General features: G+C 35.4%; 1 protein-coding gene across 1 annotated transcript; it reads left to right on the forward strand.

Annotated features, from left to right (window-relative positions):
* Nucleotides 1-11569: 11569 nt before the first annotated feature.
* Nucleotides 11570-13230, forward strand: LOC106423887 (ATP-dependent DNA helicase PIF1-like). The gene is made up of 3 exons (XM_013864641.2): nucleotides 11570-12437; nucleotides 12519-13069; nucleotides 13204-13230. The coding sequence occupies exons 1-3, from the start codon at nucleotides 11570-11572 to the stop codon at nucleotides 13228-13230; spliced, it is 1446 nt and encodes a 481-aa protein (XP_013720095.2).
* The last annotated feature ends 331 nt before the right edge of the window (nucleotides 13231-13561 follow it).

Consider the following 13561-nt stretch of genomic DNA (forward strand, 5'->3'; position numbering starts at 1 on the left):
TGTAGAGAAGTTTGACTTTCAGGCCATAATTAAAAGAAAAAAAGCGCAGGATGCCAAAAAAGCAGAAAGTAAACTTAAAACTATTTCAAAAACAGGGCTGAAAATGATTGGTAATTTGTTAACAAATGTCCGTTTGTTGTTTCATTTTGTTTTACAAGGTCAGTGACAATTAACGTGTTGTATTTCTCTGTGTTTTACAGCTTATGTTGATGAGGGTAATCCTACTTACAAATGTGAGTATTGTAAGGCTAAAATGTGGTATGGTGAACGTCTAGACCGAAAGACGAGAACAAAGAAGAATCCTATTTTTTCTCTATGTTGTGGACAAGGCCAAGTCAAGCTGCCTATGTTGAGAGAAAGTCCGTTAGTTATAAAACAACTGCTTTATGGGAAAGATGAGAAAAGTCGTTACTACCACAAAAACTTAAGAGCATTGAACATGCTGTTTTCATTTACTTCTCTCGGTGGTAAGGTTGATCGCTCTATTCCTAATGGTGTTGGTCCAAAAACTTTTACATTGCAAGGGGAAAACTACCATTTGATGGGCAGTATGAAACCAGATCTTGGTGATTCAGCTAAGTTTACTCAGCTAGACATCAACGACATTGAAAGCGAGGTTGATGATAGAGACTCGGTAATGAGGTATTGACGATAATTAACAATTATGAGCTAAAACTTATGTGTCCCTGACGTGTTCAATGATAAATTTTAATTTTATTTCCTTGCAGCAAGTACAACACAGAAGCAGATAAAGTGAAGAATCAGGCCATGCGAAAACAGATTATTGAGGATATCATCAAAGTTCTTGACGATGTTAATCCCTATGTGAAGCAGTTTAGGCAGGCACGTGAGAGATTGAGCATGGAACCTAATGAGAAGTTTCGTATGAGGATTGTGAGTAATCGTGAGAAACATGGACGAACATATGATACTCCAACCGCGTCTGAAGTGGCTGCTTTAATTCCTGGAGACTTCAATTTGGAGCTGGATAGGCGTGACATTGTTTTACAAGAGAAACAGACTGGCTGCTTAAAAATGATTAGTGAGATACATCCTTCTTATCTTGCACTTCAGTATCCTCTTATTTTTACCCATGGAGAAGATGGATTCAGACTTGGAATTAAAAAAACGAGATTCTCCTGCTACTGATAAACTAAAGAGAAAGGATATAAGTATGAGGCAGTGGTTTGCTTTTTGTCTATTTGAGAGGGATGGCGAGTGTCAAACTCTTCTACACTCGAGGAGATTATTTCAGCAGTTTTTGGTTGATGCATTCACGACTATTGAGACTAACCGGCTCTGTTTTTTAAAGCTGAATCAGAAATGTTTGAGGTCTGACAGCTACGACTCAATTAAGCAGACTAAGAATGGAGGGAAAGTTGATATGAATGATCAAGGTGCTCGATTTGTTTTGTCTGCTTCTTTCACTGGTTCACCAAGATACATGAAGAATAACTATATAGATGCAATGGCCATTTGTAAACATTTTGGTTTCCCAGATCTGTTCATCACCTTTACATGCAACCCTAAATGGCCAGAAATTACAAGATATCTGATCCAGCGGAATTTGAATGCAGAGGATAAGCCATAAATCATTTCTCAAGTATTCAAGATGAAGTTGGATTCACTAATGACAGATTTGACTGACAATGAAATCTTAGGGAAAACAGTGGCATGTAAGTTATATTTTATTTATGTTGTTCACTATAAATATATGGTCGCATATGTTTAAATATTTCCTGACATGAAAATTGTTATTTAATGCAGCAATCTATATTGTTTAGTTCCAGAAACGTGGATTGCTGCATGCGCACATTTTGTTATTCATGCATCCCAGTTCTAAATTGTCTACGACTGACCATATTGACCAGACCATTTCAGCTGAGATTCCAGACAAAACAGAAGATCCAGATCTCTATGAAGTGATTAAAGACATGATGATTCATGGCTCTTGTGGAGTTGTCAATTTGAAATCACCATGTATGGAGAATGGAAAATGTTCTAAACTCTTTCCAAAGGCATTTGCAACTAGAACCACTGTTAATAAAGAGGGCTTCCCAGTTTACAGGAGACGGGATAATGGTCACTTTGTTGAGAAGAAAGGTTTCAAGTGCGACAACAGATATGATATACCGTATAATAGAACACTGTCCCTTATGTACAGAGCTCATATTAATGTGGAGTGGTGTAATCAGTCTGGATCTATCAAGTACTTATTCAAGTACATCAATAAGGGACAAGATCGGATTACTGTTACGGTTTAGGCCCCAAAAGAAGGAGGATCATTGGAGAACAACGACGTGAACCAGAAAGCAAACCAAGAAAACAAAAATGAAATAAAAGATTTTTTTGATGGCAGGTACTTATTTTTATACTTCTGGTTTTTCAATGGTGTGATCTTAGTTAAAACATATGTTGTTATTAAACAGTTTATTTATTTCTTTGTCAGATACGTCTCTGCTTGTGAATCTTCATGGAGAACTCTTAAGTTTCCTATTCATTACAGATCAGTACCGGTTGAGAGAATTCAGTTTCATTTGCCAGGAAAGCAGATTATTATCTTTAAGGACGATGACACATATGAGGAAGTAACAAGTCGCATGTTGATTCAGAATACGTATATGATGGCTTGGTTTGAGTTGAACAAGGTTAGCTCTGTTGCTAGAAAGCTAACTTTAGCTGAAATTCCAACAAGGTTTATTTGGAACAAAAAAGATAGAAAATTGCAAGAAAGGAAAAGAGGTTTCAGCATTGGGAGAATTAACTATGCCCCCATGAAGTTTGAGGAAGCATATTTCCTACGTGTGTTGCTGAATATTGTTCGTGGACCAACATGCTTTGATGACATAAAGACCTTTAACCATGTGCTTTATCCTACGTACAAAGAAGCATGTTTTGCTCGTGGTTTATTAGACGGTGATCAAGAATACATTGATGATATTATCAGGTCAAGCTATTCGTGTTATGCATCTTGTCTGCGACATTCCTTTGCTGTCATGCTCATGTCCTTGACTTTATCAAAGCCAGAAAGCGTATGGGAAAATACATGGGAGTTTCTTTCAGATGACATTCAGTATAGGCAGAGGAAACATTTTAACAGACCAGGTTATTTATCCTTTCAATTCATCCGGTTTCCAGTTGACATGCTTTCAATATATTATGCATTGTTAGTTTTAACATACATCATTCATTTTTGCAGGGTTTTGTATAAGTGATGCTGAAAAAAAGAAGGAACCCTAATGGAGATTGAAAAGATTTTGAAAAGTAACGGAACTTCACTATCAAATTGGAAAAAAATGCCTAAACCCTTTCGCGATGTTACTGATAGTCAAATTTTTTTGATTCTTGATGAGCTGAGCTACAACCGTGAAGAGTTAAGGGAAGAACATGATAGAGACATCTTAAAGATGACTGATGAGCAGAGGAAAATTTACGAGGAAATTATGGATGCAGTTATAGGAAAGAGAGGCGGTGTTTTCTTCGTTTATGGATTTGGTGGGACTGGAAAGACGTTTTTGTGGAGATTATTATCTGCTGCTATTAGATCCAGGGGTGAGATTGTGCTGAATGTTGCCTCAAGTGGTATTGCTTTGCTTCTGTTACAAGGAGGAAGGACTGCGCATTCTAGATTCGGTATACCAATCAATCCTGATGAGTTCTCTCTGTGTAATTTGCCACCAGGGACTGATGCTGCTAATTTGGTTAAAGAAGCCTCACTAATAATTTGGGATGAAGCGCCGATGATGAGCAAGCATTGTTTTGAGTCATTGGATAGGAGCTTAGTAGACATTATGAGGAGTACAGAAAAGAAGCCATTTGCTGGCAAAGTTGTTGTCTTAGGTGGGAATTTCAGGCAAGTATTGCCTGTTATTAATGGTGGATCGAGGGCTGAAATTGTGTTGAATTCTCTAAATTACTCTTATCTGTGGAGACATTGCAAAGTGCTGAAACTAACAAAGAATATGAGGTTGTTGTCGACTGATTTGACTGCAGAAGAGCTAAAAGAACTTGAAGCATTTTCGCAGTGGATATTGGATGTTGGAGATGGAGTAGCTGGTGAGCCTAATGATGGTGATGCACTAATCACTATTCCAGATGAGTTTCTGATTATGGATACAAATGATCCTATAGAATCCATTAGCAAAGAAGTTTATGGAGATGCAACAGCTCTGCAGCAGCAGAAAGATCCTATTTTTTTTCAAGAGAGAGCTATTCTATGCCCGACAAATGAGGAGAACAATATAAATCAGCATATGTTGGATACACTTGATGGTAATTACATTTTGATCGCAGAATTTTTGGTTATCGGTTTGTTTTTAACATTTTAACTCAAGTACAAATTTGTTTGAATTTCAGGTGAGGAGATAATCTATTTAAGCTCTGACAGCATAGACCCATCTGATACACGATCTGTTAATGATCAAGCTCTCACACCAGATTTTCTTAACAGTATCAAGGCATCAGGTTTACCAAATCATAATCTTAGGTTGAAAATTTAATGTCCTGTCATGTTGCTGAGGAATATTGATCATGTTGGAGGATTGATGAATGGAACTAGATTGCAGATTATAGATATGTCAGATTTCTGTGTCAAGGTGAGAATTATTACATGAAAGAAAGTTGGTGATGTTGTTTTAATTCCGCGACTGTCCATTACTCCATCAGACAATAAGTTGCCATTCAAGATGAGGAGAAGACAGCTTCCAATATCAGTGGCCTTTGCTATCATGATAAATAAAAGTCAGGGGCAATCTCTCTCACATGTTGGAATATTTCTACCGCGACCAGTGTTTTCTCACGGACAACTCTATGTTGCTATCTCTAGGGTCACATCCAAAAAAGGTTTGAAGATTTTGATTGTTGATGAGGATGGAAAGCCTCAGAAACAAACAAGAAATGTTGTTTTAATCTCTGAGTTCGTTTTTTATCCTATACTATGTTTGTTTTTATTTCACAGACAGGTTCTTGTCTTTCACAGCATTAGCGTGTGTGATTACGCTCAGACAATGTGAACTTTAGGATCTCCAAAGTTCAGTATGAAATAAACATTTTCATCTTACATTTTATAGTTCAAAATTAAAGCAAATGTGATGATCATGTCAAACTATAGCAAACATCAAACATCCGTATGTTCCATTTTCCTATCTATCCAGACTCAGTTCCATTCCTAAAGAAGTAATAATATTAAAGTTTCATTCCTAATACAGTACTAATACGATATACGTAGTACATTACCTTATTTACGTAATAAACTGTTTCATAGCCATGTCTTATCTCAGCACGTCATCTCCATATCTCCTTTGTTGTTTATTGCGTATATAAACTGTTGAAAAAAATAAACATTATCAGTTTAACAACCCTGTAAATAGTTACAATTTGTACCTTTGAAGTATTGAGTTTGACATTGTATCTACACTTATGGATACTATAGGGTCCATGCTATTGAGCAAATATACTTATCTTCTGTCGGTATAGGCTGTATTTCACCACGCCTTTCCATTTTATAGCAATTAAAGTATTTCCTCACTGGATCCAACTTCTAAAACAGATTAAAAAAAGAATTAGATATGTATTTGCTTTCTTCTTCATTAATCCTTTAAACAGAACGAGATTGGAAAGAAAGACACATGTGAGTTTTTGATCAATTACCCTTTGCGATCTGATGCAGTTCTTCTGTCGGAGCTCTCGCCATCTTCATATCTTATCAAAATCGAACCAGTATACCAATATATGAGTTTGTATGTCTCGGCTCCGCTTCTGTTTTATCAGGTCCATACCATTAAATCTATTGGACCTAACTTGCTAATCAAATAAATAACCAAACAACATCTCATTAAAAAGCCATTTGAAATCATCAATCAATAAAGTATGGAAAATATATAACTTACTTTATTTTGTCGGATTATGCTAAAAGTCTTCAATATGTATGGTTAAATCAAAATTATCACGAATCTGAACCATCGGTGATGCCTTTTTGATGTACTTTGTTAACACCTTCAGCTATACCAAAGCATGTAAAAACAAACCAGAGTAAGAGTACAAATAAACCATTTACGAAACTAGAAATCTTTGATCAAAACAAAAACTTACAGATCGAGCCCATTATTGGATGCATGTTTGAACGATTAATTGTCTTTCTTTCTTCGAACTGAAAAGAATATGATTCGTCTAATTTTTTTCCAGATTCTTCGCATTGTGTAGATCTTTGAATAGTCTATCGGTTCCTTTTTTTTAAGGACATGACTTTCTGGATTTTTTTATCTGGATAACCCTAAGCTATTTAACTTTCAGACCACAACTTTTTTAATTATTTAATACAGACAAGGGAGTATGGTAAACGGTCCAAGAAGGCATTACTATTGTTAGCCAATTTCGTATTATCCAATCCAATTTAAATAAAACATTTATTAAGTATATATATTTTATAAAAAAGTGACATACGGTCACAAGCCCAAATACAATATTCAAAATAATCGGTAGTATTATTGTCCATTTTTATTTAAATTTATATTGATAAACCATATTAATAAAACTACCAAATTAAGGTAAATTAATACAAAATTAATATAAAAATGAAGAAGCATAGGAATATCAATTATTATATTTAGTTTAAAAATTACATTATATTATTAAAATATACTCATAAAGTAAACATGGACTGTACCGAATATAAAAAAATTATCCAAACAAAACCGATAACTAAAAAATGAAATGAAACCAAACTCTTAAATCACTTTGCAGTTTATATATATTTTGAACCAAAAATCGTCTCATACGTAAACAAAACGTCCATGTCTAAACATATTAGAGAACAACCAAAAAGATTAATAACGTTTTTTAAAAAAATAACTGCGCTTTCTAATATAGATTGTCCTTTATAAGTAAAGTTAGGTTCTAATTTAGGTTCATGTCAGTAAGGTTAATTCAGTGTTTTTAACTCGGTTCATAAATGGGTCTTAACATCCCAGCCCCAATAACTTGAAAACTGAATTAACCTAACTGACATGAACCTAAATTTCGAATATCCATCACTATGAGAAGTTAAAATAAAATATTCTCAGTTAAATATCTTAAACTCAAATATTAAAATTCAGATCAGAAAAATTAGTAACTTTTAAATCAAAAATTTAACTAAAATGTTATCCCGCGCTTTCAAAGCGCGGGTCAAAATCTCTTTATAGTTGCACAAAAATTACATCCCTATGCCACTGCCATCTAAACTACGTCGTTTTACTTCGTCTGTTTTTACTCCAAATTCGTTGACACATTACAACTAATATTACCTTCTATTTTACCCAACACGTTATATTATTTTGGACTTACAAATTGTAAATGGCCCAGACACACTTATTTTGGTATATGCGTATATTATTCTCCTTAAAGATCATATTAGGTTAGATTTTGCATACAATATCGTAACTAATTCGACTTCTTTCCTTCCATACGACAAACAATTCCAAAAACTACTCCTAAATTTACGAAATTAAAAAAACAAATCAACAAAAAATATTTTTTCCTAATTCTACGCAGTCAGCATTTAAAAAAGGGATCAAATAACTTGGTAACCAAGTAATGCTTATCTCTAAAGATCGAATATTCTCTTTTCCCTATTAGATAAAAAATAATGAATGTACATTAAATAATTTTACAAAGATTTTGCCATTGATTCTGCGTTTAAATTATAACTACCAAAATTTACCATTTAATTATTACAAATTAACCTAACGGGATCTCATTTGATATCACAACTATATATATCTCATCATCTATTCTCGAAATCATATCAAATCAAAGAATTAGAAAAACCTCAAGATGTCTAAGATGACGACATTTGTTCCTCTCACAAAACTCAGGCCATTCAAAGACAACTGAAGAATTCAAGTGAATTGTTTACATTCATGGAAGCAAAACACACCTTTTGCAGGTGATACTTTCGAGATGGTGTTAGCAGATCAATGGGTAAGTTTTGTAACACACGTTTCTTCCTTTCATTGTATTACTAATGTCACAAATCTATCAAATATGACTGTGTTTTTCTTAGGGTAACAAGATCCATGCTACTAGCAAACGATCTCTCATGCAACGGATTCAACGTGTCTTACCTTTAAATTCATGGGGAGTTATTGAACACGTTACCGTCACTCCAGCTGGTGGTCAATATCGAACTACCAACTACAAATACAAGATGGTTATAGCAGAAGACGCTGTGCTATCAAGATCAGATTTAGTTGATGATAGAATTTTCCTATCTCTTGCTAATTATGAAGAAATTGAAAATGGAACCGAAAAACCAGCTTTCCTCATTGGTAATCTCAGTTTCTGTTATATTCATATTTTTTTAAATCATTTATGTTAGTTGATATAAGTCGTTACCTAGGACTACAACTGTTCTCATTGTGGTGCTATCATGTGGTATGGAGAACGGCTAAACAAGCAGAGAAACACAAAGAATCCTACATTTTCATTATGTTGTATGCAAGGACAAGTGAAATTGCCGTTGTTGAAGGAACCACCAACAGTTTTAAAAAATCTCTTGCAAGGAGATGATCCAAGAAGCAGACGTTTTCAAAAACATATAAGGCCCTACAATATGGTTTTTTCCTTCACTTCTCTTGGTGGAAGAGTAGAGAGGTCTCTGAAAAAAGGTAGAGGCCCTGATATGTTTCAGCTTCAAGGAGAAAATTATCATTTATTGGGTGCGGGTATCACACCACCTGAGGGAGGTACACCAAAGTTTGGACAGCTATATAGTTGATATGGAGAATGAAGTTGAAAATAGAGCAAAATGTTTAAGGTATAATGTTTTGTATTACCCGCAAACTGTGCTTTTAATAGTTTAGATTACTAACATTGTTCTTTTTATATTTTTTGATAGCTTGGGTAAACAGAAAATTCAGGTCAAGAAAAAAGATCATCTCAGAAAAGATATTATATAGACTTTGATGAAGATGTTGAATGAAGTCAATCCATATGTTAAAAAGTTTAGATCAGCAAGGGACCGCTTCAACACAGATCCTGAAAATTCTTTTCATATGAGGATTGTTAGTGAGAGGTTAAAGGATGGAAGGACATATAACACACCCACAGCTTCAGAGGTTGCTGCGCTGATCTCTGGAGATTTTAGTCTTGATATGGACAGAAGGGATATTGTTCTACAAAAGAGTTCAGGAAAACTACTGAGAATAAACGAGATTCATGCTTCCTATCTTGCACTCAGTATCCTCTTTTGTTTACATATGGTGAAGATGGATTCAGACTTGGTATTAAGAAAGGAGCAGCAGAAAAGACGAAAAAACAGAAGAAGCCTAATATCAGTATGAGGCAATGGTTTGCTTTTCGCCTCCATGAGCGTAAGAACGAATCTCATTCTCTCGTACATTCTAGAAGGATATTTCAGCAGTTTGTGGTGGATGCCTTCACCACGATTGAGTCTAATCGTTTAAAATATTTGAAGGTGAACCAGCCTTCTTTGTCAGATAGCTATGACTCTATTAAAGAGTCTGAGAACGCAAGAAAAGTGGATATGAACGAGCAAGGAACTGAGTTTACATTACCAGCTTCATTCGTAGGGAGTCATAGATATATGAAGAGTTGTTACTTGGATGCTATGGCAATATGTAAGCATTTTGGATTCCCTGATTTTTTTCATCACTTTCACATGTAATCCCAAATGGCCTGAGATCATAAGATATGTTAAGGCGAGGAAGCTAAAGGCTGAAGACAGATCAGACATTATCTGTAGGATTTTCAAGATCAAACTTGATTCATTGATGGATAATCTAACCAAAAAAATATATTGGGAGAGACACAGTCATGTAAGTTAAACCTGTCTAATCTGTATATTTATAGGAGATTCCATACGTTTGAATTTATATAAATTATGACTAAAATGTTTTTTTTAAACAGCTATGTACACAATTGAGTTCCAGAAACGGGGTTTGCCACATGCTCACATTCTCTTATTCATGAAGAAGTTAAAGAAGCCTACAACGGACGATATTGACGACATCATTTCTGCAGAGATTCCTAACAAGAAGGAAGAACGAGAACTGTATGAGGTCATTAAATATATGATGATTCATGGTCCATGTGGACGAGCTAATACTAATTCTCCATGTATGGAGAATGGCCGTTGCTCTAAGTCATATCCTAAATCATTTTCTGAGAAGACCACTATTAATAAAGAAGGATTTCCGGTTTACAAGAGGCGTGAGCAGTCAGAGAACTTTGTTATGAAGAATGGAGTGAGATGTGACAATCGGCATGTCATTCCTTATAACAGGAAGTTATCTCTTCTTTACAGAGCTCATATCAACATCGAGTGGTGCAACCAAGTTGGGTCTATAAAGTATTTATTCAAATACATTAATAAAGAACAGGACCGTGTCACAGTTACTGTTGAACCACCAGACCACATTGTTGCAAGTGAGTTAGGAGATGTTGAGCTTAATAAAGAGAATCTTGATAAGAAAAGGAATGAACTCAAGGAATTCTTCAATTGCAGGTAATATTACCATTGTTGTTCTTTATAGTATACCAGTTCATTAATTAAGCTGCGATTTTTATCTATATGTTTTTTTTTCAGATACGTGTCAACATGTGAAGGAACATGGAGAGTATTCAAATTTTCTATTCACTATCGATCAACTGCTGTTGAGAAGCTTAGTTTCCATCTCCCCGGAAAGCAAGTTGTTACATTCAGACGGAAAGACAAATTGAAAGCAATTGTCACCCGGAAGCTCATTCAAAATACAATGTTCTTAGCTTGGTTTGAGTTGAACAAGATTGACTCCTTCGCAAGAACATTGACCTATGCTCAGATCCCAAGCTTCTATACTTACGACAAAAGGTCAAAGAAGTTCAACAGGAGGAAACGGGGATTTGCTTTGGGGAGGATTAACTATGCTCCTAGGACCCAGGAAGATGCTTATTACTTGTGTGTATTGTTGAATGTTGTCAGGGGACCCACGAGTTATGAGGACATTAAAACATACCAAGATGTTCTCTATCCGAGCTACAAAGAAGCATGTTCTGCTCGTGGGTTATTAGATGATGATCAGGAGTACATTGATGACATAGTAAGAAGAAGTTTTGAGAGCACAACAAGTGAGCTACGGAAAGTGTTTGTTATGATGCTTATGAGTAACACTTTATCTAAGCCAGAGTCAGTATGGGAAAACACTTGGATGTTTTTGTCTGAAGATATCGAGCACTCAAGGAGAAGGAATTTTAATAGACCAGGTATGTTTTTAGATTTAGCAGAGATTGTTCAATTTAGCTACATGAATTTACGTTTCCAGTCTTATAATTTTTTTTTCTTTCTTGCCTTTTTCATATTCATTATAGGTCTGATGCTGAGTGATGACGACAAAAAGAAGTATGCTTTATTTGAGATTGAAAAAATCTTGAAACGATATGGAACTTCTCTCGCAAAATTTGATTCTATGCCTAGACCGCCAAAGACAAGTAGCCACGATGAAAATGTCTTGGTGCTAGACGAACGCAGCTAGACGAACGCAGCTATGAGCGTTCTGCTTTGTTAGAGACTCTTCGAAGAGATCTTCCGAAGATGACTTGCGAGCAAAGAAAGATATATGAGGAGATTCTTTCTGCTGTTAATAAAGGAGATGGTGGAATGATTTTTGTTAGTGGTTTTGGTGGAACAGGGAAAACTTTCCTATGGAAATTGCTTTCTGCAGCTATCAGATCTAGAGGAGATATTGTTCTAAACGTGGCTTCGAGCGGCATTGCATCACTGTTGTTGTCTGGTGGTCGGACAGCACATTCCAGATTCGGCATTCCTCTAAATCCAGACGAGTTTTCTTCATGTACTATGAAGCATCGAAGTGACCAAGCTAATTTAGTGAAAGCCTCATTACTTATCATCTGGGATGAAGCGTCTATGATGAGCAAGCATTGTTCTGAGGCTTTGGATAAAAGTTTATCTGATATTGTTCGGAAACACGACACACAACCATTCGGTGGAAAGGTTATCGTGTTTGGTGGTGATTTTAGGCAGGTTTTTCCTGTTATAAATGGTGTTGGTAAAGCTGAAATAGTTATGGCCTCACTTAACTCATCCTATCTTCGGACGCACTGCAAAGTTCTTAAGCTCTCCAAGAATATGAGATTGCTATCAGCAGGATTGTCACCAGCAGAGGCAAAGGATCTTCAAGAATTTCCAGAGTGGATATTAAAAGTTGGTGATGGTAAACTTTCAGAGCCTAATGATGGTGAGGCAGAGATAGAAATTCCCTCTGAATTTTTGATTACAGACTGTAATGATCCTATAGAAGCAATCAGCGAAGAGATTTATGGCACAGCAACTTCATTGCATGAAAAGAAAGAGGCCAAGTTTTTTCAAGAGAGAGCTATCCTCTGTCCAACTAACGAGGATGTTAATAAAGTTAATGAATATATGTTGGACAAGCTAGAAGGTAAATTGCGCTATTTTCATCTATTGATTTCTCTTTCTTTGTATTTGACTCTTATTCTCCAAATATATGTTTCTATTTCAGGTGAGGAAAAAACTTATAACAGTGCTGATAGCAATGATCCCTCTGATACAAGTGCTGTAAACAATGAAGCTCTTAGTGCTGATTTTCTAAACACAATTAAAGTTCATGGTTTACTATACCATAGTCTTAGACTAAAGGTTGGTTGTCCTGTTATGGTTCTGAGAAACATAGCTCCTACTGATGGCTTAATGAATGGGACGAGACTGCAGATCACTCAGCTAATGGATTTTATGATTCAAGCTAGGATTATAACAGGAGTGAGGATTGGGGAGATAGTTAATATTCCTAGATTGTTAATAACCCCTTCTGACACCAGATTGCCTTTCAAAATGAGGAGAAGGCAACTGCCTCTTGCTGTGGCTTTCGCAATCACAATCAACCAAAGTCAAGGACAATCACTATCTAAAGTAGATCTTTATCTACCAAGACCTGGCTTTTCACATGGTCAGTTATATGTTGCTGTTTCTAGAGTGACTTCCAAAAAGGGATTGAAAATTCTGATTTTAGATGAAGATGGCAAACCACAGAAACAAACTAAGAATGTAGCTGAGGTAATACAGTATGTCTATTTCGAAGTTTTGATGTTTTTTCAGCATATGTTTGGATGCGTTATTTCCAATCTGTTTTCTTCTGAAAGAAAGTACAGACTAATACTAAAATGATTTTCTACTTTTGATCTTTGCAGGTATCGCATGTTATCTGTGGTGGATGAAAGCTTGCTGGTTCACTAAGTTCTATTTTTGTTATGCAAACAACATTTTTTTATACCAAGTCATTCATTTCAATAAGACTGTTATATTTTTCATTTAGACAAACGCATGCATTCTGTTTGGTCATTTTAAACCATATCTAAATAAAGCTGTTGTTATATAAGACAAACATCACTGAGGCATTTTTTTCTCAAACATCTTAACTAAAACCAGGGTTCCCTAATCTAAAAACCAATTTCTATACTGTCCTATTTTTTTCACCTTACGAAATAGCTAGAGTAGATCAGTAATTACTAACCGTAATATAACTCTGTTGTCCTGTAAACATTGTAA

Source organism: Brassica napus, chromosome C9 (genome assembly GCF_020379485.1).
Source record: "Brassica napus cultivar Da-Ae chromosome C9, Da-Ae, whole genome shotgun sequence".
In the NCBI taxonomy this organism is placed as follows: Eukaryota; Viridiplantae; Streptophyta; class Magnoliopsida; order Brassicales; family Brassicaceae; genus Brassica; species Brassica napus.

What these genes read in the sequence shown, in the direction of transcription:
- LOC106423887 (XM_013864641.2), top strand. Translation starts at nt 11,570, where the DNA reads ATGACTTGCGAGCAAAGAAAGATATATGAGGAGATTCTTTCTGCTGTT. An exon ending in TATGTTGGACAAGCTAGAAG is followed by an intron (nt 12,438 to 12,518) that starts GTAAATTGCGCT and finishes TTTCTATTTCAG; the next exon opens with GTGAGGAAAAAACTTATAAC. An exon ending in AAACTAAGAATGTAGCTGAG is followed by an intron (nt 13,070 to 13,203) that starts GTAATACAGTAT and finishes TGATCTTTGCAG; the next exon opens with GTATCGCATGTTATCTGTGG.